The sequence below is a fragment of the Malaclemys terrapin genome, chromosome 8, assembly GCF_027887155.1.
Source record: "Malaclemys terrapin pileata isolate rMalTer1 chromosome 8, rMalTer1.hap1, whole genome shotgun sequence".
Taxonomy (NCBI): domain Eukaryota; kingdom Metazoa; phylum Chordata; order Testudines; family Emydidae; genus Malaclemys; species Malaclemys terrapin.
The window spans coordinates 39009411-39036895 of record NC_071512.1 but is presented as its reverse complement, the minus strand read 5'-3'; the positions used below and the strand labels follow the sequence as shown (position 1 = coordinate 39036895).

General features: G+C 54.2%; 1 protein-coding gene and 1 long non-coding RNA gene across 4 annotated transcripts in view; one reads left to right on the top strand and one right to left on the bottom strand.

Moving 5' to 3' along the window:
- Positions 1-27485, top strand: part of LOC128842484 (START domain-containing protein 10-like) — a 43279-nt gene that overhangs the window by 10389 nt on the left and 5405 nt on the right. The window contains exons 2-5 of the mRNA XM_054038523.1: positions 20842-20989; positions 21938-22041; positions 22344-22461; positions 24333-24385. Coding sequence (XP_053894498.1) covers positions 20842-20989; positions 21938-22041; positions 22344-22461; positions 24333-24385 — 423 coding nt within the window. The remainder of the gene's footprint in view (positions 1-20841; positions 20990-21937; positions 22042-22343; positions 22462-24332; positions 24386-27485) is intronic.
- LOC128842485 (uncharacterized) lies at positions 129-27046 on the bottom strand. 3 transcript variants are annotated; one of them, XR_008446009.1, is made up of 5 exons: positions 26935-27046; positions 13788-13949; positions 1390-1604; positions 1174-1284; positions 129-505 (listed from the first exon to the last, which is right to left on the bottom strand). It is a non-coding gene; the product is annotated as an uncharacterized LOC128842485 (long non-coding RNA). The 3 variants fall into 3 exon arrangements; XR_008446008.1 differs by having other exon boundaries at positions 129-1284; XR_008446010.1 differs by lacking the exon at positions 13788-13949 and having other exon boundaries at positions 129-1284.

The following is a 27485-nucleotide window of genomic DNA, read 5'->3' as shown; positions in this document are numbered from 1 at the left end:
ATTTTTTTGTTAGTTAACTCGTTCTGTTCTTTTTTCTTCTCCTTCTTTTTGGCTTGTTTTAACCTACAAAGGAAACTTTCACTTTTTACTTATACACCTTTTTTTAACAATGAACACATACACATTGCCATTATACAGTACATTAGTTTTATTACTTAATGTATGCCATGTACACCCTTCTAGTAAAATAACTTTATTACAGAGCTTTGGAGCAACAAACCAGGACAAGCACACATACTTTTGAGGAGTCCGCTCGGTACAACCTCTGGTGTCCAATAGCTTTCCTCCCTTCCCAGCCCTTTGGCTAGAAATCTGAGGTAGCCAGAAGGATCCCATGGGCAATATGGGGAGTGGGTTAACCTTCCATGTCCTTGCTTCTAAAGACTGTTGGTATGCAAATTTTAATAACAATTTTGGCCATAGAACACAAAAATAATTTCTATTGTGCTAGTAAATGCATGGTACGTTGAATGCTATTCAGCTGGCATCCATTTTCTCTGATGATCTGAAAGACAAAAGAACAGAGGTCTACCCCTTCTGGGCAGTCAGTCATTGCTTAAAATATTTTTTTTATATACACATACTTTTGTTGATTTTAGGCAAAACAGAGGAATTACCCCATATTTCCTTGTATGTGTTTTATAGGCAGCCCAGGTTTCAGTGGTTTCTACCTTATTAGTTAGAAAATTGCATTAATACAGATGCTTTCTGGCTTGCTTTCAGATTCAAAGCTATCCACAGCTTAAAGATTTTTACTTAAAAAGGGACACAATTAACTTTTCCAGACTTTTGATTGCCTTTTACTTCTAACTTCTGCTTTCAAACATACAGTGATTTGAAAAAGACAACACAACCTATATTAGTAGGTTTGCATTTCTTTTACCTCTACTACAATATACATTGCACATGTTCTGGGGAAAATGCACATCCTCTCCACAATTCAATTTCCACAACACGAGTCACATCAATTTTTACACAAGGTGTAACTATTTCTTTTTTTGAACACCGGGTAAAGGCCATTTACTTAACATATAATTCAAAGGGTTATCCTTAGAGGGTTTTACCAGAGACCCACCCATCTGCCTGCTGACACTCTAACAGAGAATTACACAGAGAACAGAGGGAATTATGGCCTAATAGGATCCTATTACAGGAATTTCTACTAATACTGACCGCTACAGGGGACGAGACAGAAGGATCCCAATTCGACCTCAGAGCTTCATCGCACGCGATGGCTTCCACTCTGAGGAATTATGAATGAGAGGCTCAGTTCAGTCCACACACCTAACGCCCAAATGTATAAGACAGAAATTCATTAACCGGTTAACCAGAACAGAACCAGACCAGAACCAGAACCAAATAGTGTCTCCTTATCCTATTAGGACTCACCTTATCGGAACACGAACCCCAGGGCCGTGGTGAAGCAGAGAAAAGGGGCAAAACACCCCGTTGGCGCCGTTCCCAGTTCACCTCAGCCATCCGGAGTCCAATGTCCGAGCTAGGAGAGTCCCGGCGGAGTCGCCAGAAACTGTCACTGAAATATCGGGTCCACCTAGCTGAGAGCCAACAACAGCCAGACAGGGATAAGGAAGAGTTGCTTTATTCTGCAGAAGAAAGGAGAGATTTGCACATTTTACAGATCCTTTATACACATTTAGACAAAGGCCCTTGCCGTGTTAACACTTGATTGGTGGTTGTCAGACCCGTGCTTTTGCTATCTGGTCAGTGAAAACCGGCTTGGGACCAGCTCCAACTACCTTAAGGCCTTGAAAGGGAAAACAGTTGAAAAGTTCAGGCTACTGTGTACTTAAGGTGTCTGCTTCCCCCTAATGGCCACTGGCTGACATAACGGCTACTAGCTGTTAAGTGGGGGTCACTAGTAACTTTCACACTAGCCCGGTCCCCAACCTGCCACAGCCGGGGTGGCCTCCCGGCCCCAACTATGCCACAACCCGGACCTGCCACGCCCGGGGTGCCCCTACCCTGGCCCGAACCCGGCTGGGGCGGTGCGGCATGGCCTGGACCCAGCCGCAGCCAGGGCAGTGTGCTTCAGGCCCAGACCCAGCCATGGTTGCCCGGCCCGAACCCGGGCGGCACAGCCTGGACCGTGGCAGCACGGCACGGCCTGGACCTGTTGCGTCCGGGGCACCCGTCCCTGAAGTCAGCCCTGGCCAGACCTGCGGGGCCGAGGGTGGGGTGCCTATCCTGTAGCTCCAACCCCAGAGCTGCCCCAGCGGGGAGAGGCACCTCTCTCCCCTAGCCCAGCTGCTGCTGAGGGGAGAGAGAGCTGGGGGTGTCCTCTCTCCCTGCTGTAGCCCAGAACACCTTACTGCACCCCAAACCCCTCATCCCTGCCCCCATCTCAGAGCCCGCACCCCCAGCCGGAGTCCTCACACCCCTGCATCCCAACCCTCTGCCCCAGTCCTGAGCCCCTCATCCCCAACCCTCTGCCCCACCCCTGAACCCCCTCCCACCCTCCGAACCCCTCGGCCCCACCGCCACCACATGAATTTTGTTATGTGCACCAATATGAAGGTGATTAGAGGGAACACTGGTTGGGATTATGTTTTTCAGTGTGCAATACTTTGCATTTATCAACATTGAATTTCATCTGCCATTTTGTTGCCCAGTCACCCAGTTTTGTGAGATCCCTTTGTAGCTCTTCACAGTCTGCTTTGGACTTAACTATCTTAAGTAGTTTTGTATCATCTGCAAATTTTGCCACCTCACTGTTTACCCCTTTTTCCAGATCATTTATAAATATGTTAAATAGGACTGGGCCCAGTACAGACCCCCGGGGGAAATATTTACCTCTCTCCATTCTGAAAACTGACCATTTATTTCTATCCTTTGTTTCCTGTCTTTTAACCAGTTACTGATCCATGAGAGGACCTTCCCTCTTATCCTATGACTGCTTACTTTGCTTAAGAGCCTTTGGTGAGGGACCTTGTGAAAGGCTTTCTGAAAATCTAAGTTCGCTATATCCACTGGATCCCCCTTGTCCACATGCTTGTTGATCCCCTCAAAGAAGTCTAGTAGATTGGTGAAGCATTATTTCCCTTTACAAAAATCATGTTGACTCTTCCCCAACAAATTATGTTCATCTATGTGTCTGATAATTCTTTTCTAGTTTGCCCGGTACTGAAGTTAGGTTTACTGGCCTGTAATTGCCGGGGTCACCTCTGGAGCCTTTTTAAAAAATTGGCGTCACATTTGCTATCGTCCAGTCATTTGGTACAGAAGCTGATTTAAATGATGTTATATACCACAGTTAGTAGTTCTTCAATTTCACATTTGAGTTTGTAAGGAGGGGCGTGTGTCTCTCCCCTTCTGACAGGGCGGGAGGCTAGGCCGCCTCGCTGTTTTTCAATTAGGGCGCAGCTCCCAGCTGGTGAGTCCACCTGGTGATTAATCCAAGTAGCAGTTGGTCCCTCTGCCCAATCCCTCAATCAGGGCAGTAAGCAGTTAGCAGGCCTGGCCAACAATCAACCCAGGCCTTAGTTAGTCTCTCTGCCCAGTCCCTCAATCAGGGCAATTCACAGTTTATAGCTCAGGCTGAGTCCCTATGATACAGCCCAGCAGTTCAGGGTTGGGAATTAGCTCTCAACTCAGAGTGACAGCAAATGCTCCTGGCGCCCTAGCTTCAGTGGGGGCCAGACCAATTCAGGCCTCCTGGCTTATTAGTGGGGAGGTGGCCACCCTTCACTGGTAGTGGGACGCAGGCCCTCCCACTCCACTGCGTCCCAACCCAGGGCCCTATTAGTGGCAGGGTAGTTCGCCGCTAGGTCAGCGGGGATCTGCCCACAACATGCTGGCCAGTTCACAATAGTTCCACAGCCAAACCCTATTTGGTGTCCCTGGGCTCCTTCCTACCCTCCCCAGTTTGGGGCACCTGGGTTCTGGGGTCATCCTGGGTCTCTCTGGGGTAAACAGCCAATGGCAGCCCCAGCAGTTTGTCAGCATTGCTGGTCTCCAGCAATTCAGGTAACTCCTCTGGTTGGGCAGCCATCTCCTTCAGCTCTGGGCCCCAGCAGCAAGGAAGAGATATCCTACTCCTCTGGCAGCCCTCTCCCGCCTGAGCTAGGAGGCTGGCCTTTTATAGTCCTGCTTCCTGTCCTACACCTCTGCTTCCAGCGGGGCAGCTGCAGATGGGCTGGTTCTGCCCACCAGGGGGCAATCTCGGGTCTTTCTCCTTCTGACAGGGCAGGAGACCGCATCTCCTTGCTACAGAGTTCCTTCAGAACTCTCGGGAGAATACCATCTAGTCCTGGTGACTTATTACTGTTTAGTTTATCAATTGGTTGCAAAATCTCCTCTAATGATGCCTCAATCTGGAACAGTTCCTGAGATTTGTCACCCAAAAAGAATGACTCAGGTTTGGGAATCTCCCTCACATCCTCAGAAGTGAAGACAGATGCAAAGAATTCATTTCGTTTCTCTGTAATGGTCTTATTGTCCTTGAATGCTCCGTTAGCATCTCGATCATCCAGTGGCCCCACTAGTTGTTTATCAGGCATGGAGTCCACTCAGCTCACCGTCACTGCTGCTGTTGTGGGCAAGTCTACTGTGGGGGCTGCTGTGATCCAAGTAGCCAATGCAATCATTGACGTTCTGTCATCAAGGGTAGTGACTCTGGGAAATGTGCGGGCCTTTTTAGATTTTAGGTGCATCATATTCCTGTCCTTTGTTGCTTGTGAAGAAGTCTTGCAGCCGTACATTCCAGTCCGGTCAGCGCTGTAACACCCCGTAGCACTTCTGTGGTTGACACATGTAACAGCTCCAGGGCTCTTGCTCTTTTGCCTTAGCCGAGGTACCTTGCCCTACCCGGACCTCCAAGCATTCAACACAGAAGCACCTGCAGCAGCTGGTATTGTTACACAGCAGCAGCCCCTTGGCTTCACAGCAGACGGTGCAGTAGGTCTGCTAACCATCCTCATCAGACATGTAGCTTGGCCGGGGGTTCTGGGAACGTCTTCCCTGCCCAGCTCCTAGCAACCTCCAGGGCATGGTGTACGGCTCCCAGGGCCACCCAGAGGATTACGGGGGCCTGAGGCAAAGCAATTTTGGGGGCCCCTTCCATAAAAAAAGTTGCAATACTATAGTAACATGTATTTGGAAATGTAAAAAATAACCAGTGAAATACATTCAAAAGTTAATTTTTAATAAATTGAAAATACATTATTTAAAATACATTATTTAGAAACATTAAATGCCTTAATGGTATGTATACATTTGCAATTACATAATGGGCTGTTGCTGGGTGATGGTGATGGTTGGTGCCAATGGGCTGTTGCTGCCTGGGGGTGGGGCTACTGTTGCCCAGGGCTGGGTGGAGAGCTGGGCTCTGGGTTGGGGGGTGCCCGGCTCAGAGGGGCTGGCCTTGGAGCTGGGGGTCAGGGCTGTGGGGGGATGGAGTCGGGGGTGTCTGGCTCAGAGGAGCTGGGGGTCAGGGCTGGGGGGGCTGGGTTCGGGGGGTATTCAGCTCAGAGGTGCTGGGCTCAGAGCTGGGGGTCAGGGCTGTGGGGGGGATGGGGTCAGGGGAGTGTCCGGTTCAGAGGGGCTGGGCTCGGAGCTGGGGTCAGGGCTGTGGGGGGATGGGGTCAGGGGAGTGCCCGGCTCAGAGGGGCTGGGCTCGGAGCTGGGGTCAGGGCTGTGGGGGGATGGGGTCAGGGGAGTGCCCGGCTCAGAGGGGCTTACCATGCTGCTTACCCCCGCCTCTCCCAGAGCCTCAGCAAGCCGCATCCAGGAGCTCCTGCCACTCAGCCCGCCGGAGCTTGCAGCCCCACCCCCTTACCACATGGCTCCAAGCAGGAGGACCTCGGGCCCCGCCCAAGCCACGCCGCTGCAGCGCTGTCCAGGGTTGCTCCTGGACATGATGTGCTGAGGCGCTGGGGGATGGGGGAAGCCAAAGGTGTGGGGGAGCCTCTGACATTCTCGTGGCGCCTTGGGGCAAATTGCCCCACTTCCGCCCGCCCCCCCTCCCCCCCCCAGGCGGCTCTGATGGCTTCACCGCTTCCGCTGCAACTCTGCTCTCCTGCTCCCCAGCGATGAGCTCAGGGGATCCGTTCTGGTCCTCCTGGGTGCTGCTGGCAGCAGACTGTGCAGTAGGACTGCTAACTGTCCTTGTCCAACGTTTCCGTTGTAACTCTGCTCTCCTGCTCAGGGGATCCGTTCAGGAAGCCTGGACAGTAGTAAGGAGCAGTTCAACTTTAGGCTGCGCAAGTGCAGAATGGTGGTAAAATGTGCCTTTGGACGTTTAAAAGCTCGCTGGCACTGTTGGTCAGACCTCAGTGCAACCAACATTCTCATTGTTATTGCTGCTAGCTGTGTGCTCCATAATATCTGTGAGAGTAAGGAGGAGACATTTATGGCGGGGTCGGAGGTTAAGGCAAATCGCCTGGCGTCCGATTTTGAGCAGCCAGACACCAGGACAATTAGAAGAGCACAGCAAGGTGCACTGTGCATCAGAGAGGCTTTGAAAACCAGTTTCATGACTGGCCAGGCTTCGGTGTGACAGTTGTGTATGTTTCTCCTTGATGCAAACCCACCCCCTTTGTTGATTTTAATTCCCTGTAAGCCAACCACCCTCCCCTCTTCAAAATAAAGTAACTATTGTTTTGAAACCATGCATTCTTTCTTTATTAATTCCGCCCCCACCCCCCACCCCCGCCTTTTTGGGCATCTGGGTGAGGAGGCTATGGAACACAGGGAGGAGGGGAGGCGGTTATACAGTGGATGCAGCGGGGATCTGTGCTCTTGTTGGCTTTCCTGCAGCCCCAACAGATGCTTTATCACGTCCGTTTGCTTCCCCATTAGCCTCAGCATCACATCCTGCCTCCACTCTTCGCGCTCACTTAATTCTTTCCTGGCCTCTGCCACTGAATGCCTCCATGCATTAAGCTGTGCCCTATCAGTGCGGGAGGACTGCATGAGCTCAGAAAACATGTCATCGCAAGTGCGTTTTTTTTGCATGGCAGGGCTCTGTCTGGCTTTGCAAAGGAGTCCATGAGTTATGCATTAGTGATACTGAGCTGCTGAGATACAAGGCCTGTCCTGCTGGAACACCAAAGCACTTTCATGGATGGTGCCCACATAGTGCAGCCCAGGGGAGCAGCTGCTGATTTCCACCGCCCTCCCCCAGCCCATGATCCCTAGTCAGTGCCATGGCCCCGTGCAGGCTCTGCTAGGCACGAAGGGGAGAAGGGCTCATGCTCTGAGAGGAGAGTGAGGTGCTGTCCAGGGTTCTATGCTGTGCTTCCAAATCTGAGCTGGCCCCAGTGCAGCAGGGGGCGCTCTAATGCTGCGCTGGCTGAGGCACTAGCCACACATGGGCATACACACCACCCATGGCATGCTCGGGGGCTGCCAGCATTCCAAGAGTCACATGGATGCTTGGAGCCCACAGCAGGCTGCCATAGTCAGATCCCCACTGGCGGCATTTCCCTCCTGTGGGACTGGCCTGAGCCCAACCGCAGCAAGCCCTGGATGTGGGAACTAGTATGGAGCGCAAGCACCTTAGAGTAGCTGGGAAGGCTCCCGGGGGTTAACTAGCCAGCAGGGGCAGGGTGTTCCCAGAAGCATGTTTATCCCCAGGGAGAGGATCCCTTGGACTGCTCTGCTCCAGTTGAGGCTGCACGGATTTCGCAGCCTGCCTTGTGGTCAGCAAAGGCTCAAGGGGGAATCTGGTGACGCTCCCGGGGGCTATTCAGGGTAATAACAGAAAATGCATTGAGTCCTGTAGACGAGCAGCTGTTCTGCATCTTCTCCAGCCAGTGATCGCAGGGCAGGAGGAGAGTGGCCCTGCCATTGGTGAGGTCACCAGGACAGAGCTGGCCCCATGGCACAGCTGCCATGCCATGTCTGTGACACAGGGACTGTCAAAGGCACCAGGACATCACCTGGGGAGACCGACATGGGCAGACGGGCACACGGCCAGGAGCAGCAGAAGGGTCGATATACCTGGCACTGTGGGCAGCACAGGTCCCATGGGTGGAGCGGGGGGATAGCAGTAACATACTAGTGGGTAGGAAGGGAAAGGGAATTTAAAAATTGCTACTTGCTTATTAATGGTGCAAACCAAATTCTTCATCTTCCATCTGTTACTCATTCCTCCACACCCCACCCCGCACCGAGTGTCACAACACGGGGGTTCCCTCCCCACAGGGCCCTGGGTATCACCGCACAGGGGTATTCCCCACACAGGGGCCCTGGGTATTCCCGCATTGAGGTACCTGCCCCACAGATGTCCTGGGTATCACCACACAGGGGCATCTGCCCCACAGGAGCCCCGGGTATCACAGCAAGGGGTTACCTGCCCCATAGGGGCCCTAGGTATCCCCGCACGGGGATACCCACCCCACAGGGGCCTGGGTATTGCCGCATGGGGATACCCTCCACAGGGTGCCTGGGTATCTCCGTACAGGATATCTGCCCCACTGGGGCCTGAGTATCTCTGCATGGGGGTACCTGCCCCACAGGGGTCATTCCTAACTATGAATGCTTTTACCATCTCTCCAGCCTGCTGGGCTAGCTCTCCTGCACTGCTCATGTGTGATGTGCATCCATCAGGCAGGGTGTCAGAGGGCAGAAAAAAATACATCAGCCATGGGCTCCCACGGTGTCTGGCCCAGTGCATTATGGGCCAGTGCTAGCTGGGGAGATTCATTGAGATTCAATATTGACTTCTTGAGCTGCCTCTATATACACTGATTGCCCAGTCTGTGGGATGTGGGGCAGCTGCTCCCCCTCCCGATTCTGGCCATGGGCTTCAGTGTGTCTGTGACTGTCGGACCCCGGTGCTCGCCAGGACGGGGGATTGCAATGGAGCCTGTGAACGGCTTGGGAACAAGGGGGTGCAGGCCAAGTGGGGTTTCACATCTATGTGGCACAGTCTGGGGGTCCCTGGATCGCCGGGGGCTGGGGAGGGACCTGTTTCTGTGGAACAGGATGGTGTTTTGCAGAGGGGCTGGGTTGCAGAGGGGCTGAATTGGGGACTTTGGCCTCTGTTGGAAAAGCCGTGGAGATCCACTGGCTGGGAGCTGGGGTGTTCCTGGTGGGCGGGGAAAGGGGAGCTGACACAGGGGGAAGCTGCAGAGACGTATGCCCCAATTTCCCAGCTGTGAAACTTTAACCCCAGTGAGCTAGGGATGCTTTAATGCATGGAGTTCTTGTAAGCATCTTTATGGCTGAGCTCTGCTAAGCCCACCTCTCAACACCTCCAGTTAGCTGAGTCAAGCTGCAGAGCTGGGGGCTTGGAACCTGCCCACCCCACCACACTGTTGCTCAGATACTTTTCAGCATTGCGCAGTTGGCCAAGTGCACTTTGGGCGTATCCTCACTGGCCTTGCACAGGCAGTACAGCAGAAGAGGGGGCCCGGGCCTCTCTGTCCTAGGTACAGCTTCACCATGCACCCAGCAGTGCCCATCAGGGCAGGGGTCAAAGGCGGCAGGCCTAGGAGGTGGATGTGCGATGGGGGCAGTCAGCAGGCTGCCAGACATCCCAGCGCCTGCCCACAGGAGGAGAGGAAAGAGACAATAATGTTTCACCAGCGCTGTTACGGGGCATCTGTTCTGCAAACAAACCGGGCCACGAGGTGCCTGTGGGGGACTGCTGAGGGGAGCTGGGCAGGCTGTTGGAGATTAATGGGGGGGTGACAATGGCAGCCTATACAAAGGACTGTCTCTAGTTACCTGGCGGCTGCTGAGCACCTCATCAAAAATGCAGGGCCTCTAATGAGGGGTCATAGACGTCTCCATCAGCCCACCCGGTGCTGCAGCCACACAGCATTGAGGTGCACCCAGGCTGGGTGGGCTCATCAATAATGCACCCGCTCTCTTGAGGATTTGATACCGCGCTGCAGCTTGGGTTACCAGTTAATAGCTTTGGTTACCGCTGATCTCACAGCGCCCAGCCAGGGGCCAGGGAGAGAAACCCAACCCTGCTTGCTCTGGAGTGTGATTTGGATGGGACAATGCACGGGGATGGCCGGATCTGTTTTCAGATGAGAGGGTTTGGTGGGGTGTGGGGGGCGGGGGGAGATTGGCTGCCTGCAGCATTCACGGCCCCAGGGCCCAGGAGATGCTCGCCTCTCACACCCTCACCTGGTGGCAGAGATCTCCCGTCCAGCATGCAGCTGCCCCTTGTCTCAGGGAGTGAGAGGCCAAGCCATTGGGCAAAACAAGGCATGCCCAGGCAAGCGCTCTGACAGTTCCGGGCCATCCCAGCACCAGTGCCAGCCTATGTGCATAGATTCTATCTCCCGGGAGCTGGGCCAGTGCTCGTTGCCCACACCTTCCTGGGGGAGAGAGTAGCGAGTCTCCCAAATACCCCAGCCCCTGCAGGGCCTCAGGGGCCTGTCCCCCTGCAGTGAAGGTGGGTGGGATGGCTCCAGGACTCTCCCAAAAAGCCCCCCATTCAGCTAGGTCAGGAGCTGGAGCCACCAGCTGGCTTCCTGCCCTGCCAGCAGCAGTAGGAATGGACCCACCCTCTCTGGACCTGGCACATGAGCCTCGCCTGTCTGAGCTACCAGACCCACTATGAGCTCCTACCCAGTGGAGTGCTCTGTGCATCAGCCCCTGGAGGGGGACAGAGAGCCCCAGCCCAGAGAACAGAGCAGAAACCCACAACCTCAAGGCAGGCAGCAGAGCCTCAGCAGGACTGGGATCCCATGAACTTCCTGCCAATCACCTCCCTCCATCCTGCCCACCCTGCCGCTGACAGTGAGACGCACCAGAAACAGCAAACACAGGCTCTGGGGGAAGCAGCACTCCTCCTCTGAGCATTGAGAGGGCCTGGGGTCTTCGGCGGCGGAGGTCCTTCCGCTCCGCATCTTCGGGGCACTTTGGCGGCGGGTCCCGGAGTGATTGAAGGACCCGCCGCCGAATTTCTGCCAAAGATCCGGAGTAGGACCTCCTGTGACGAAGTGGGGCTGTTCTTAATGTTTTCCTCAGTTTCCCCTATGCAGTTCTTAAGTATCTAGGTGGTGGGATAAGGGTGTATGGTTGCTACAGAGCAAAGGGCACATAAATGCCCGACACTCTGTCTCCTAGCAACTGATGGCCGGGCCCCTCCTCTGCAAAGGTGCCAACTGAAGGTGTTGGAGACAAGGGGATCAGGTGACCTCCTGGCCCGGGAAAGAAACAAAGCCCAGAGAAGGAGGGGCTGGACGGGGGTTGGAGTTTGGAACTAGCTGGGGACTGGAAGGGAGGGCAGACGGGGGTCTGCCTCGCTGGGCCCCGAAATGGACCCGGCGGAGGGGTCCCGTTTGCTGGACCTACAAGCTCTGTTTTAGACCATGTTCCTGTCATCTAATAAACCTCTGTTTTTACTGGCTGGCTGAGAGTCATGTCTGACTGCGAAGTGGAGGGTGCAGAACCCTTTGGCTTCCCCAGGACGCCTCCGGGGCAGACTCGCTGTGGGAAGCGCACGGAGGGACATATGCTGAATGCTCCCAGGAGAGACCCAGGAGGTGAAGCCGTGGGAGCTTCTTGCCCTGAAGACGGTCTACTCCGAGGGAGAGGAGGCTCCCCAAAGTCCTGACTGGCTTTGTGGCGAGCAGTTCCAGAGCATCGCCCGGGGACTCTGTGACACCTCCCGCCGCTGAATTTCTGCCGCAGGCAGCAAAATACTGCCCCCCGAAATCCTGCCGCCCTAGGCGACCGCCTAGGGTCACTTAGTGGAAGCGCCAGCCCTGGAAGACCCAGCACGGCCGCTGACCAGGCCGCAGCAGCAGGACCTGATCCCAGCACAAGTGGGAGCCACATGATCAGACCCACAGAGGGCAGGGATGGTTGTTTCTGCCAGAGACCTCGATGAGGGGCACTGCTCAGAGCCCAGATGGAATGGTCAGATGTCCAAGGAGAGACCAAAGCTCAAAACAGTTCCTCTGTTAGCTCAAGTGGTAGAGGTTTGCACTGCACCCAGAAATTCTGAGTTCAAACTCTGCTGGTGACTGAGGCGAAGATGCTTACAGTTACATATGTGTAAGCAGAGTCAGGATGAGCTCTACCCTGACATCTGGTGGTGAATTGTGGCGAGTTGTGCAAGAGAACTTCAGGGGCTGATCTTATTTGCATAGGCATACCCACCCAGCCTAGCATGAGTCCACAGCAGCCCAAATGATCACTTTGGCTGCTGTGGGATCCCCAGTTTCACTGTTATTGGGGCAGGAAGAATAAAGTGTAGTTACCCTGATTATGTGAATCAAGGACAGTGGAACTGTTTTATGACAGAGGGACTCGCCATCAACTAAGTAGCACTCGCTAGACAAGGGACATGGGTTCTAAAACCCAGTGAATTAAGAGAGGCTGGGGCTAGGGATGTGTATCTGATAGTAGGGGAGCTGTTTGTGGGTGTGAAACACTATTTGCACTGTCTCTGTTGTGGAATATCAGAGCTAATTTTGATTCTATTAAGAGTGTAGTTATAGGCTGTTAAGCTGAAGTCACTTTGTGCTAATAGTGCACCACCACTGAGGCTCCCCTACTACTAAAAGCTAAAATTGCTGGGTGCTTGTGGGAAAGGGCTGAAGATATATTGCTGAGCAGCCGGTGGAGTGGAGTATGTTTGTAGGATAGCTGGAGCGGCTCACAGAATGGCTGGTGGAGTGGCTTGCGGTGAAGGCTGCAGCATGGCCCCATGGAGAGGCGAGGCAGTCAGTCTCGGACCACGTAAGGTGCCCCTTAACACCTCGGTGCCCCCCCCACCCATTTCCACCTAGGCTGGAAGGTAAAACTTTGCAGATAAACTTTTGAACTCTGGGGCTGCACTGACCAGGGACAGAGACTTTTGGGTGATTTTTTTGGGTTGCTGGACTTAAGACCCTGAGTGGAAAAGGACACTGCCAAACTTACTTGGGAATGGGTCTTTTGCTCATGGTTTGTGTTATGAATCCTGTTTGTGGTGTTTCCCCAATGTAATACTGCATTGTTTCCCTCCTTTATTAAAAGCATTTTGCTACACTCAGACTCCGTGCTTGCGAGATGAGAAGTATTACCTCTTAGAGGCGCCCGGGGGTGGTATGTAATTGTCCCAGGTCACTGGGTGGGGGCTCAAGCTGGTTTTGCATTGTGTTATTGAAACGGAACACCTAGAAACTGAACCCAGCCCTTGTTGCTGCCAACTCAGACAGGCAGAAGGGTTACATATGAATGAATTTTGGAGGGTGGTGAAGCACTGGAATGGGTTACCTAGGGAGGTGGTGGAATCTCCTTCCTTAAAAGTTTTTAAGATCAGGCTTGACAAAGCCTTGGCTGGGATGATTTAGTTGGGGTTGGTCCTGCTTCGAGCAGGGGGTTGGACTAGATGACCTCCTGAGGTCGCTTACAACCCTGATATTCTATGATTCCCTGAGTGCCCTCTGCGGCTGGGGCTGGGCTCAGTTGTGGCATTTGGCTTGGCTTGGCATTCTTAATATGCATTTAATTCCAGCCTCTGCCAGGTGCCAGAGGCAGCCCCTTGGGATCCCTGGCCCAGGTCATGTGACTGGGGCAAGGGAACAAAGCCAGCATCCCTGGGTGTCACACATTAATTCCCCAGGCCAACCCCTCCCCCCCCCGATCTCAGGCTCCCATAAGCCCACTGCACTGCCAGCTGGCTGCACACCCAGCAGAATCCACCCCAGCCTGGCTCTGTGTGACTGAAGAGCGGGTTTGGGAGCTGAGGCAGAGCTGGGCAGGCGAGCACCCAGACTCAGGGAAGTGTTAATGGCAGTGTGGCTACTGGGAGGGTCCCCTCGGCTGTCCTGGAAAGTCGGATGTTTGAAAATCCTGCTTTAGAAATCCATTACCTAGAGGAGGGGCGATCGGTTGTTCTCCTTAGCCCCAGGAAAGGACAAGAAGCAATCGGCTTCCATTGCAGGCTGTGTGGTTCAGGTTGGACATTAGGAAACATTCTCTACCAGTCAGGGTAGTTAAGCATTGGAATAAATTGCCCAGGGAGGTTGTGGACTCTGCCAATGGAGATTTTAAAGAGCAGGTTAGACAAACACTCATCAGGGATGGTCATAAGAACAGACATACTGGGTCAGACCAAAGGTCCATCTAGCCCAGTATCCTGTCTTCTCACAGTGGCCAATGGCACGTGCCCCAGAGGGAAAGAACAGAACAGGTAATCATCAAGTCATTCATTCCCTGTCACCTATTCCCAGCTTCTGGCAAACAGAGGCTAGGGACAGCACACCTACCCATCCTGGCTAATAGCCATTGATGGACCTATCCTCCATGAACTTATCTAGTTCTTTTTTGAACCCTGTTATATTCTTGGCCTTCACAACATCCTCTGGCAAGAAGTTCCACAGGTTGACTGTGCGTTGTATGAAGAAATACTTCCTTTTGTTTGTTTTAAACCTGCTGCCTATTAATTTCATTTGGTGACTCCTAGTTCTTGTTTTATGAGTAAATAATACTTCCTTATTTACTTTCTGCACACCAGTCATGATTTTATAGACCTCTATCATATCCCCCTGTAGTTGTCTCGTTTCCAGACTGAAAAGTCCCAGTCTTATTAATCTCTCCTCATACAGAAGCCGTTCCATACCCCTAATCATTTTTGTTGCCATTTTCTGAACCTTTTCTAATTCTAATATATCTTTTTCGAGATGGGGTGACCACATCTGCACACAGTATTCAAGGTGTGGGCGTACCATGGATTTATATAGAGGCAATATGATATTTTCTCTTATTATCTATCCCTTTCTTGATATTTCCAAAAATTCTGTTCGCTTTTTTGACTGACGCTGCACGTTGAGTGGATGTTTTCAGAGAACTATCCACAATGACTCCAAGATCGCTTTCTTGAGTGGTAACAGCTAATTTAGACCCCATCTTTTATATGTATAGTGTGACAAAGTTCCTCCTCTATCTTGGTGGGTCCTGCGCTATTTGGCGGATTTTCTTGCCTCAGAGATTCACCATGTGGGTTGGGGAACAGCCCAGAGACCTTCCCCTCTGGGAGAACCCACAGTCCAGGTCAATTGGGAGGTCTGGGCCCGCCCTCTACTCCGGGTTCCAGCCCAGGGCCCTGTGGACTGCAGCTGTTTATAGTGCCTCCTGTAACAGCTGCATGACAGCTACAACTCCCTGGGCTACTTCCCCATGGCCTCCTCCAAACACCTTCGTTATTCTCACCACAGGACCTTCCTTCTGGTGTCTGATAACGCTTGTGCTCCTCAGTCCTCCAGCAGCACACCCTCTCACTCCCAGCTCCTCACACTCGCACCACAAACTGAAGTGAGCTCCTTTTAAAAACCCAGGTGTCCTAATTAGCCTGCCTGCCTTAACTGGTTCTAGCAGGTTCCTGATTACTCTAGTGCAGCCCCTGCTTTGGTCACTCAGGGAACAGAAAACTACTCATCCGGTGACCAGTATATTTGTCCTCTACCAGACTCCTGTACCCCACTGGTCTGGGTCTGTCACATATCCCTCCCACTGCTCAACGCCAAGGGGTTGGGCAGCTTGGGACGCCAGACAGTGCACACATGACAAGCCATCGGCGTTGCCATGACGGCTCCCTGCTCTGTGTTGCACACGGAACTGGAAAGGTTGGAAGGATAAGAACCATCTGGTCACCCTTGTGTTCTTCTCCTTGTTCCACTGCATCCATTGAAGAGGGGCATGGTCAGTCACGAGGACAAATCTGCGCCTGAGCAGGTAGTAGCGCAATGTTTCCATGGCCCATTTTACAGCGAGGCATTCTCTCTCCACCACTGCATATTTTTGTTCCCTTGGAAGGAGTTTCCGACTGAGGTATAAAATTGGGTGTTCCTCCTCCCCGACCATCTGTGATAGAACGGCCCCCAACCCTACTTCCGATGCATCCGTCTGCAGGATAAACTCCTTGGTGAAATCAGGGGCTATCAGTACGGGGTTATTGCAGAGGGCAGTCCGTAGGTCTGTGAATGCTTCCTCTGCTGTGTCAGACCATCTCACCAGGTCAGGTCCATGGGCTTTCACTAGGTCTGTCAGGGGGCTTGCCCTTGTGGCAAAGTGGGGGATAAATCGTTGGTCATACCCCACCACACCTAGGAACGCCCGGACTTGTTTCTTGCGACTTGGTCGGGGCCAATTTTGGATGGCCTCTAACTTGTTCACTTGGGGTTTTACCAGACCTTTTCCCACAAGGTAGCCAAGATATTTGGCCTCTGTAAACCCTACAGTGCACTTAGCAGGGTTTGCTATAAGGCCAGCTCACCTGAAGGTATCGAGGACCACCTCCACCTTCTCCAGGTGGGTTTCCCAGTCTGGGGTATGAATGATCACATCGTCCAAGTAGGCAGCAGCATAACTGTTATGCGGGCGTAATAGCTTGTCCATGAGACGCTGGAAGGTAGCTGGGGCCCCATGTAGTCCAAAAGGGAGGACAGTATATTGAAAAAGACCCTCTGGTGTAGAGAACACAGTCTTTTCCTTTGCGTCTTCTGCAAGGGGAATCTGCCAGTACCCCTTTGTCAAGTCTAGGGTAGTCAAGTACCGGGCATTACTCAGACGGTCCACTAGCTCATCTATGCGAGGTATGGGGTACGTGTTGAACTGGGATACTTCGTTTAGTCGCCAGAAGTCATTGCAAAATCTTGTGGTGCCATCAGGTTTGGGCACCAGCACGATTGGGCTGGACCACTGACTGTGGGATTCTTCGGTGATCCCCAACTCCAGCATTTTTTTTACTTCTGCTTTTATTTCCTCCCTTTTTGCCGCTGGCACCCGATAGGGCCTCATTGTTACTCTGGCCCCAGGGTTCGTGACGATGTGGTGATATGTCTCGGTTGTTCAACCCGGTTTTGTTGAGAACACATCTTGATTCCGGAAGATCATCTCAGACACCTCATTCTTCTGGTCTGGTGTTAAATCGGGAGACACTCTCACCTGTTTGGAAGGCTTGTTTTCCTGGGTTAGGTCTTTTTGGACCGTTGTGCATGCCAGGGTTTCAGAAGGTTAACGTGATAAATCTGTTCTTGTTTTCTGCGTCCTGGCTGCCGCACCTTGTAGGTTACTTCCCCCATGGGTTCAACCACCTCATAGGGCCCCTGCCATTGGGACAGAAGCTTTCTGCCGTGGGTACCAACACCATAACCCGATCCCCTGGTTGGAACTGTCACACTTTTGCCTGGTGATTGTAATGGGTTCGCTGGGCCTCCTGTGCCTTCTCCAAATGTTCCCATACAATAGGGGTAACCCGGGCTATCCGGTCTTGCATCTGCATTACATGCTCTATTATATTTCTCCCCTCATTGGGTTACTCTTCCCACATCTCTTTGGCGATATCTAGTATGCCACGGGAGTGACGCCCGTATAATAACTCGAAGGGGGAAAACCCAGTTGAGGCCTGTGGTACCTCCCGGATAGCGAACATAAGGTAGGGTAGTAGGGTGTCCCAATCCTTTCCACCCCGACTTACCACCTTCCTTATCATAGCCTTGAGGGTTCGGTTAAACCTTTCTACCAACCCATCAGTCTGTGGATGGTAGACCGAAGTTCTCAGGGTATGTATATGGAGCAGCATACAGCGGTCCTTCATTAGCTTCGACATAAATGGGGTTCCTTGGTAGGTTAATATCTCCTTCAGTAGCCCCATTCGGGCAAAGATCCCCACCAGCTCTTTGGCTATAGTTTTAGAGGCCGTGTTCCGAAGGGGGACGGCTTCTGGGTAGTGAGTAGCATAGTCCAAAACAACAAGTATATATTGGTGGCCCCGAGCCGTCTTCTCCAGGGGTCCCACTAGGTCCATGGCTATTCGCTCGAAGGGGACCTCTATGATGGGAAGGGGTACTAAAGGTGCCCTCAAGTGGGGACGGGGACTGTGCAGCTGACACCCCAGGCAGGAGGCACAATACCTCCGTACTTCTTCATGTACTCCAGGCCAGAAGAACCATCGTAGGACTCGTGCCAGGGTCTTCTCTACCCCCAAATGCCCCCCAAAAAGATGACTATGAGCAAGACTTAATACAGCGTTCTAGTGTTTTTGAGGTACTAGGATCTGCTGTATCTTCTGCCCCTGTACTGGTGCAACCCGGTATAAGAGATCCTTCTTCATTATGAAGTAGGGTCCTGGTCCCTGGGTTTTTCCTTCCACGGGGACCCCATCTATTTCAGTCACCTCCTTCCTAATGTTGTCATACCTTGGGTCTTCTGCCTGATCCCGTCCAAAATTTCCTCTCCCGGGGCTAATCTGCCCAAGATCTATGGGCCAAGTCTCTGTTGCCTCTACTGTTTCAGAAGCATTAGGGTGGGGGTCAGACTCAGGTGCTTCTCCCTCCTGCGTGGTCTCCTTTTCAGCTGCGTGGGTCCGCCTACCTACAAGAGCGACCCTCTGGCTTTGGGTCAGTATTCGGGTTCCCAACACCTTAGCTGCCCTTCTTTCCCTTTTTGTCTTTCTACCCTGTCTGGGAGTGAAGAACAAATCTGGGGATATTTCAGAGAAGATTGGGGGTTGACAGTCTGCTGTGGATGCCTCATCAATTTTAGGGTCCCCATCTTTCTCCAATTCCCCTACTGGGAGTAAGTTTCCAAACCCTGGGAAGTCCCTCCCTATGAGCACCGGGTATGGGAGTTTAGGGACTACACCTGCTGCTACCTCAGTAGTGTTCCCTTGGATCTCGATTTTTACTGGGATGGGGGGGTAGTAACTAACTGTCCCATGGACACACGTTATCCCCGTACGTTTAGCCTGCAGCAGCTGACTACGCTTCACGAGCTTCCCTGAGATAAGCGTGATAGCACTCCCTGAATCAACCAGTGCCGTGGTCCCTACCCCATTTAGTTTCACTGGTCTGGTATACATATGTGGGGTTAGGGAGCATGGATCTGCCCAGTTCCCCAGGTTAGACTGCATAGGCTCCTCAGCATTGGGACACTGTGCAGCTTTGTGTCGCCACTCCCCGCAGGCATAACATCTGTATGGAGCCCTAGGCATTCCCCAGTCTCTTGGTTTGGGCAGTCTAACATCACGATCCTCTTCTCCCTCAGTGCTCTGACTCTTTATGGCCTCTGATGGGCCTTCAGCCTCTCTTTTTCCACCTGGGCCCTCCTGGTGGCCCAGTCACCCGAACTTTAGGGCTTGGTGCTGCTAGTTTAACCCGGGGTGCCTCTTCCTTAACTGGTCGGGTCAGCTCCCTTGCTGTCCTTTGCCTCTCTACCAGGGCAACAACCTCGGCATAGGTGGCGGGTTCATTCTGGCTTACCCAGGCACGAAGGTCTGGCGGTAGTCCCCTCATGTATCGGTCAATGACCAGAACCTCTAGTATCTCTTCCGGACTCTGGGACTCTGTTTGCAACCACTTTCGTGTGAGATGGATGAGGTTATACAATTGGGACCGCGAGGTTTTGTCTTCCTGGTACCTCCAACCGTGATACCGCTGGGCCTGCACTGCGGTCGTTACCCCAGATCTGGCCAGTATCTCTGCTTTCAGCTGGGGGTAGTCTGCTGCAGCCTCTTCAGGCAGATCATGGTAGGCCTTTTGGGCCTCTCCACACAGGAATGGGGCAAGGATGCCAGACCACTGATCTCGAGGCCAGGCCTCCCGAAGAGCTGTCTTCTCAAAGGCCAGAAGGTATGCCTCTACATCATCCTCTCGCATCATTTTCTGCAGCCAATGGCTGGCCTGTATGAGCCGCGTCCCATCATGGCCGCGGTTCAGCTCTGTAAGGGTCTTTACCTGGTTTACCAGTTCCCGCAACATAGCTCGGTCTTGGCCAGCCTGGTCCATCAGCAGGTGATTAGTCTCTTGCTGCAGCCGCACTGCCTCCTGTTGGGCAGCTGCCTGGACACGGGTAGCCTCCTGCTGGGCCACTGTGGCTTGTATCAGTGCCTGCACTACGTCATCCATTGTGATAAAAATAAATAAATAAACCCTCTCCCCCTTTTTTTTTTTTTTTTTTAAATCACCCTCCTTCTTCCGCCGCACTGTGCACACCAAGATCCCACCCCTGACACCAGTGTGACAAAGTTCATCCTCTATCTTGGTGGGTCCTGCGCTATTTGGCGGATTTTCTTGCCTCAGAGATTCACCATGTGGGTTGGGGAACAGCCCAGAGACCTTCCCCTCTGGGAGAACCCACAGTCCAGGTCAATTGGGAGGTCTGGGGGGAACCTGGGCCCGCCCTCTACTCCAGGTTCCAGCCCAGGGCCCTGTGGACTGCAGCTGTTTATAGTGCCTCCTGTAACAGTTGCATGACAGCTACAACTCCCTGGGCTACTTCCCCATGGCCTCCTCCAAACACCTTCCTTCTGGTGTCTGATAACGCTTGTGCTCCTCAGTCCTCCAGCAGCACACCCTCTCACTCTCAGCTCCTTGCGCCTCTTGCTCCCAGCTCCTCACACTCGCACCACAAACTGAAGTGAGCTCCTTTTTAAAACCCAGGTGTCCTAATTAGCCTGCCTGCCTTAACTGGTTCTAGCAGGTTCCTGATTACTCTAGTGCAGCCCCTGCTTTGGTCACTCAGGGAACAGAAAACTATTCATCCAGTGACCAGTATATTTGTCCTCTACCAGACTCCTGTACCCCACTGGTCTGGGTCTGTCACAATAGTTAGTCCTGCCTCAGTGCCGGGTGCTGGACTAGATGCCCTCTGGAGGGCTCTTCCAGCCCTAGGTTGCTGTTATCCTAGCACGCACTCTGCTGGGCCACCCCCCATACATATCCACACACTAACCGCGATGAGCCACACTACTCCTTTGTGCCGATGTACCTGACATTCATGGGCAGACAGCTGCTGTCACACACATGTGCCCCTCTCTCACACTTGCCTCTGGCGCGCCCTGCCCATGCCCCCAGGCCCGTGTGGGCATGCTGGGCTCCTGTCAGAGCCTCGCTGACTGCAAGCCCTCCCTCCATCCTCCCCTTGCAGCTGCGCATCGCCTGCAAGGACGTACCGGCCGCGACACTCTATGACGTGCTGCACGACACCCATTACCGCAAGAAATGGGACTCCAACGTCATTGAGACCTATGACATTGGGCGCCTGACAGCCAATGCCGATGTGGGATACTATGCCTGTGAGTGGGGGCAGCGGGGGGCTGGGGAGATAGTGCAACACTCCTACCCTCCCCTGGGCCCCTCACCTGCCACCCTTCACGTCAGGCAGGGCCTAGTGTTGCCAGGCATATGGTTTTCGACCACAAAAAGGACCCTGGAGCCTCCGATCGGCACCAGTGACCGGGCCGTTGAAAGTCCGGTCGGCAGCGCAGCGTGGCTAAGGCAGGCTCCCTGCTTGCCCTGGCTCCGCGCTGCTCTGGGAAGCAGCCACCAGGTCCCTGTGGCTCATACGCGGCCAGGGAGGCTCCACGCACTGCCCCCGCCCAAGTGCCAGCTCCACAGCTCCCATTGTTCCAGGAACCGTGACCAATGGGAGCTGTGGGGGGCGGTGCCTGAGGGTGTGAAGGCACCGCGCAGACGTGCCTGCCACCCATGCGCCTAGAGGCCACAGGGACCTGGCAGCCGCTCCCTTGGAGCCATGGTAAGTGCTGCTAGGACCCCGCACCCCCTCCCAACCCCCCTGCCCCAGCCCGGAGCCCCCTCCTGCTCCCCAAACCCCTTATCCCCAGCCCCACCCCAAGTCTGCACCCCCCACTCCAATCCTCTAGCCCAGCCCAGAGTCCCCTCCCGCACCCCAAGCCCCTCATTCCCGGCCCCACCCTAGAGCTTGCATCCCCAGCCCAGAGCCCATACCCCCTCCCTCTCCCCAACCCCAGCCCAGTGAAAGTGAGTGAGGGTGGAGAAGAGTAGCAATGGAGGGGGGGGAATGGAGCGAGTCAGGGGGCGTGACCTCTGAAAAGGAGTGGGGCAGGGTTATTCGGTTTTGTGTGATTAGAAAATTGGGAACCGTACCTGGCCCTGCAAAAGGTCCTAGCTGTGCGAGTGAACCCAGGGCGGGGTGTCCCTGGGAGGGAATTGGGGGACGTGCCTGCAGGTGCTTGCAGGATAACAGACTCTCTCCCTTGCAGGGAAGTGCCCGAGCCCCTTGAAGAACAGGGATTTTGTCACCCTGCGCTCCTGGCTGCCCCTGGGCAACGACTACATGATCATCAACTACAGCGTCAAGCACCCAGTGAGCTCCTACTCCGCTGACCGCAGCTCTTCTCCTGCTGCCTGGCACCACGCAGAGGTGCCAGGCCTCTACCGAGCTCCCCAGCCTGGCATCAGGCACTGGCCTTTTGGCTCAGGGGTGGGGGTCAGGGCAATGCTGGTGGGAAAGGCCTAGCCAGGCCAAGCCTTGGTTCCGGACCTGGCCTTCCAGCCACAGGGGGCACAACTTGTGGCAGAGCGGGCTGGAGCACAGCTCCTGTGTGGCGTGGCTGCCCGGTGAGCCGGTGCACAGCAGGCACTGATCTGTGTGTGGTGTCTCTACAGAAGTACCCACCACGGAAGGACTTTGTGAGGGCCGTGTCCCTGCAGACGGGCTACCTAGTCAAGGCCAATGGCCCCCACGGCTGCACCCTCTACTACCTCACCCAGGTGGACCCCCGAGGTGAGTGCCCAGCATGGCACATGAGCCAAGGGGAATGCTGCAGCTCCTCCTGGCGGGGCAGAGGCAGCTTTTGGGGGAGAGGCAGCCCTGTGCAGGGGGAAGTATTGCTTGACATGCTGTACCTGGGGGGGGACACCCCCCCCAAAGGGATGGGGCCAATTTCCCAGCACCCCCCAAATACAAAGCTGGTGATGAACAGTGGGGAAAGAACACGGACTGTCCCTAAGGGAGCAGCCAGCCCTTTGCTTCCCTTCCCGTCCCAGCTGGGGCAGGGCAGCTCAGGGGACATCAGTAGGACAGCAGTAGACTATGTGAGAGCCAGACAGATGGACACACCCAGCTCCACCTGTCTGTCCAGTGCCCCAGGGCTGGTGGGGCTTGCTGCCCACTCCCCCTGCTGCCCCATCCCCTTTCTCCACGGGGCTCCCTTGCGGACACTGCTGCACTCCTGTGCCCACCTTGGGTGGCCTGGCCCATTGGTTAGTGTTTGCCAGCTGCTGTGCCCTGTGCTTGGCTTCACCCGGCTCGCAAGCTGGTTATGTATTGTGTCTAGTTTTGGTCCCCCCACTACAGAAGGGATGTGGACAAACTGGAGCAAGTCCAGCAGAGGACAAGAAAAATTATCAGGGGGCTGGGGTATATGACTTACACGGAGAGGCTGAGGAAACTGGGGTTTAGTCTGCAGAAGAGAAGAGTGAGGAGGGATTTGATAGCAGCCTTCAACTACTTGAAGGGGGGTTCCAAAGAGGATGGAACTCAGCTGTTCTCAGTGGTGGCAGATGACAGAACAAGGAGCAATGGTCTCAAGTTGCAGCAGGGGAGGTCTAGGTTGGCTATTAGGAAGCACTATTTCACTAGGAGGGTGGTGAAGCACTGGGATGGGTTACCTAGAGAGGTGGTGGAATCTGTATCCTTGGAGGTTTTTAAGGCTGGCTTGACAAAGCCCTGGCTGGGATGATTTAGTTGGTGTTGGTCCTGCTTTGAGCAGGGGGTTGGACTTGATGACCTCCTGAGGTCTCTTCCAAACCTAACCTTCTATGATTCTATGTGCTGCAGCCTTCTCTTCCCTGCCGTCTCATCAGAACTAGCCCCTGGCTCCCTGCCCCGGAGCCCACCTCCAGGGCACTGCCAGCCCCACAGCCCTGCCCCCCCACAAGGTCTGAGCTCATCTCTGGAGCACCCGCCAGCCACACAGCCCTGCCCCCCGAGCTCTGAACCCATCCCCAGGGCACTGCCAGCTCTACAGCCCGGCCCCCCGAGCTCCAAGCCCATCCCCAGGGCACTGCTAGCCACACAGCTCTGCCCTCCCAAGCTCTGAGCCCATCCCCAGGGCACTGCTAGCCCCACAGCCCTGCCCCCCCAAGCTCTGACCCCATCCCCAGGGTACTGCCAGCCCCACAGCCCTGCCCCCCCAAGCTCTGGAGGCTGCTGTTGGGGGCCAGGCAGTTTCCATGGGGTGGCGCCTGGGAAATCTGCCCATCGGTTTTATGCATAAGCCGGTTTCCTGGTGGTGTCTGCAGCATTACTGACTTTCTGGGGTGGGGGAAGAGACCAAGCCAGACCACTGTGCGGCAGGCAGGCCTAGGAGCCCCGGGGAGCACTGGCCTTGTCTACACTAGTGCTCCAGCCCTGCTGTTACAGGAGATTTAACAAGAAACTAAGTGCGGACAGGAGCTTAGAGCCCTCGTGAGGGGGCATCGGCGCCAGGGAGGGACTGGGCCCCACAGAGTGTACACTACCTGCTGCCAAGCTGCCTTTCTGGTATTTACACCCTTACACTTCCAGACATAAGGACGGAGAGGGACAGACAGCCCCGGAGGAGCGCTGGGGCTGCCTCACTTGCTGTCCTGAGTAACTCGGGTTTGTTCTAGGTTCGTTACCAAAGTGGGTGGTGAACAAAATGTCGCAGTTTGTGGCGCCAAAGGTAAGCTGGGTGCGGAGGCGGCTGTGTTACTGCATGCTGGCAGGAGCAGCAGGCGCCAGCGGGTACATCCAGCTAGCAGCACCGCTCCCCTTTAGCAGAGTGACAGCTACGCCTGGAGGCTGTTATCAGAGTAAGGCCTGGTGAATGGAGCAGCCTCCGACCTGGCCTGGCCGTGCCCCCAGGCTGCTCACCCAGGCCTTGGCTACACTAGAAAGGGTTTGCAGGGACAGCTACACCAGCCGCAGGCCCCGAGTGACAACAGCTTGCAACGGCAAAAAGGCCTTTTGTCTTCTCAGCACCAGCTTGGCTAGTGCAGCCGAGGGGTGTGCCCCGTTGGGTGCAGCGTGACTGGTGAAAGGTGCTGTTCTGCCGGCATAGTCACACCCTGAGGGGCATGAGCTATCCCAGCAAAGGAGATTACAAAGACTGGAAAAGAGACGACTGAGCGAGACTATGATAGAGGGCAATAAAATCATGACTGGTGTGGAGACAGTGACTAGGGAAGTGCTATTCACCTCTTCACATAGCACACGAACCAGGGATCACCCACTGAAATTAATAGGCAGCAGGTTTAAAACAAACAGAAGGCAGTACTGGGGGGAGATAGCTCAGTGGTTTGAGCATTGGCTTGCTAAACCTAGGGTTGTGAGTTCAATCCTTGAGGGGGCCACTTAGGGATCTGGGGCAAAATCAGTACTTGGTCTTGTTAGTAAAGGCAGGGGGCTGGACATGATGACCTTTCAAGGTCCCTTCCAGTTCTAGGAGATGGGATATCTCCATTTCTTCAGACAACACAGTTAACCTGTGGAACTTATTGCTAGGGGAAGTTGTGAAGACCAAAAGTATAACTGGGTTAAAAAAAGAGGTAAGTTCATGGAGGATAGGCCCAAAGGGCTAGTAGCCAGATGGGCAGGGATGCAAAACCATGCTCTGGGTGTCCCTAGCCTCTGACTGCCAGAAGCTGGGAGTGGAAGACAGGGGATGGATCACTTGATTGTCTGTTCTGTTCATTCCCCCTGAAGCACCTGGCATAGGACACTGAGCAAGCTAGACCATTGCTCTGACCCAGTATGGCCACTCTTTTGCTGATATAAGCTGCATTTACACACATAGGCACCAACTTCTACTGGCGCCAGTGGTGCTCTGCCCCCCGCCTCCTCCCACCCCCATTCCAACCCCTTCCCCAAAGTCCCCACCCCAACTCCGCCCCCTCCCTGCCCCTATTCCGACTCTTTCCCCAAATCCCCACCCCAGCCCCGCCTCCTTTCCTGAGCGTGCCATGTTCCCGCTCCTCCCCCTCTCTCCCAGAGCTTGCTACAGCTGTTTGGTGGCAGCAAGCACTGGGAGGCAGGACGAGGAGTGGGGACAGGGTGTGCTCAGGGGAGGAGACGGAGGAGGAGGTGGGGTGGGGCACGGTGGGGAGCTTGGCTGCACCCACTAATTTTGCCCCGTGGGTGCTCCAGCCCCAGAGCTGGAAAGCCAGCAAAACTTCACAGTATAGACCTGGCCCAGGTCATTGTCTAGAACTCACACCAGGTTCACATCAGTGTCCCATAAGCAAATAGACACCAAATGCAGGAATGGTCCCGTTATTATGAGGAACTTTCCTGGCTTATACACTACCCTGGTGAAATGGGCTAGCGGAAGGATCTGAGTCCTCGCTCCCACTTCCTTTACCCAGAGGCCTCCCTGCCCTTGAGGACTCCCCTTCCACTCTCCTGTCTGGCAGAGTCCTCGTAACCCCAACAAGGCAGGGCCCAGGATTCCTGGGCTGCTCGACCCCCAACCTTGTCATGGTCACTTAGGGCAGGGGCTAGGGTGTCCCCACTCTGGGGTGCACTCTCTGCACTGGATGCTTCCCTGACCCACTGATCATTGCATGCAGTTCAAAGCAAAAACAATTTATTAAGCAGCAACCGATTTAAAAGATAAGGAAAAATGGGAATGGTTAAAGCAAAACATGTCACCCCCACTCTGTGGCACGAGGACACACAACCAGCCATGGCTGGAATGTCAGGGCAGTTCACAGTCTGCTTCTCACAAGTTCCAGGCCTCCTGCTCAGGCCCTGGCTGTGCTGCAGGGATGATGTAGGTCGGACACTTGCTCTGGCGGTGGCCACACGCCCTCAGGTTCTAGGTGGCAGGACCCTTCTTCCCAGCATTGCCCCCACCCTGTCAGGGTTACGATCCCCCTCCAAGTCTGGCCTGTAGGGCCTCTTGGCTGGGGGCATCTCCCTGAGCTGGGCCCGCTACCCAGGGTAGGGTGACCAGACAGCAAGTGTGAAAAATCAGCATAGGGGGTGGGGGGTAATAGGAGCTTATATAAAAAAAAGACCCTAAAATCAGGACTGTCCCTATAAAATCGGGACATCTGGTCACCCTAACCTGGGTCCCCCCTCACTTTCCCTAGCTGCTCACCGCACCCAACTCCGGACTGATCCAGCTCCAGCTCCACTCTGCCTCAGTACTGCGGCTGCTCTGCCTCCAGCTCCCTGGGCTGCTTCTCTGGCCCCTCTGGCTCTGGTTGCTGCAGTTCTCCCAGCACTGACCTGCTTTCTGGGTTGCTTCTTTGCTTCTCTGGCTAGCACAGCTCTGCTCCCCAGCTCAGCATGGGCCCCTGCTCTCTCCTTAGCTCGGCCGCACTCTCTCTTACCCAGGCAATTCCAGCTCACCCGGAGGGCGGGACCCACACTGGCCTCCTGACTCCCTGATTAGCCTGCCTGACCTGTCAATCAGGCTGACCTGGAGAATTGGCCTCTCCCCATTGCCCCTGGGGACTGTCAGTCTCAGGGTCCTGATTTCCCATTGACCCTTCCCCTTCCTTTTGGCACTGGGAGCTAGCCCACCAAAAAGCCCTCATTGAGTTTTAGTGAGGGGACAACAGTCCCCTTACATTCCCCCTTGCTAAAATATTGCCACAGGCACAATATTCACACCAGTATATCCTGGTTTCATATTAACAACATATACCCACATCATGTCATATAAAAAACCCATTAATAATTATCAAAAGAATATTTAACATATTTAACATTCTACGTCTACTTCTTCATACTATACATGACAATATTATTTGAAACACTATATAGAACCAGTAACA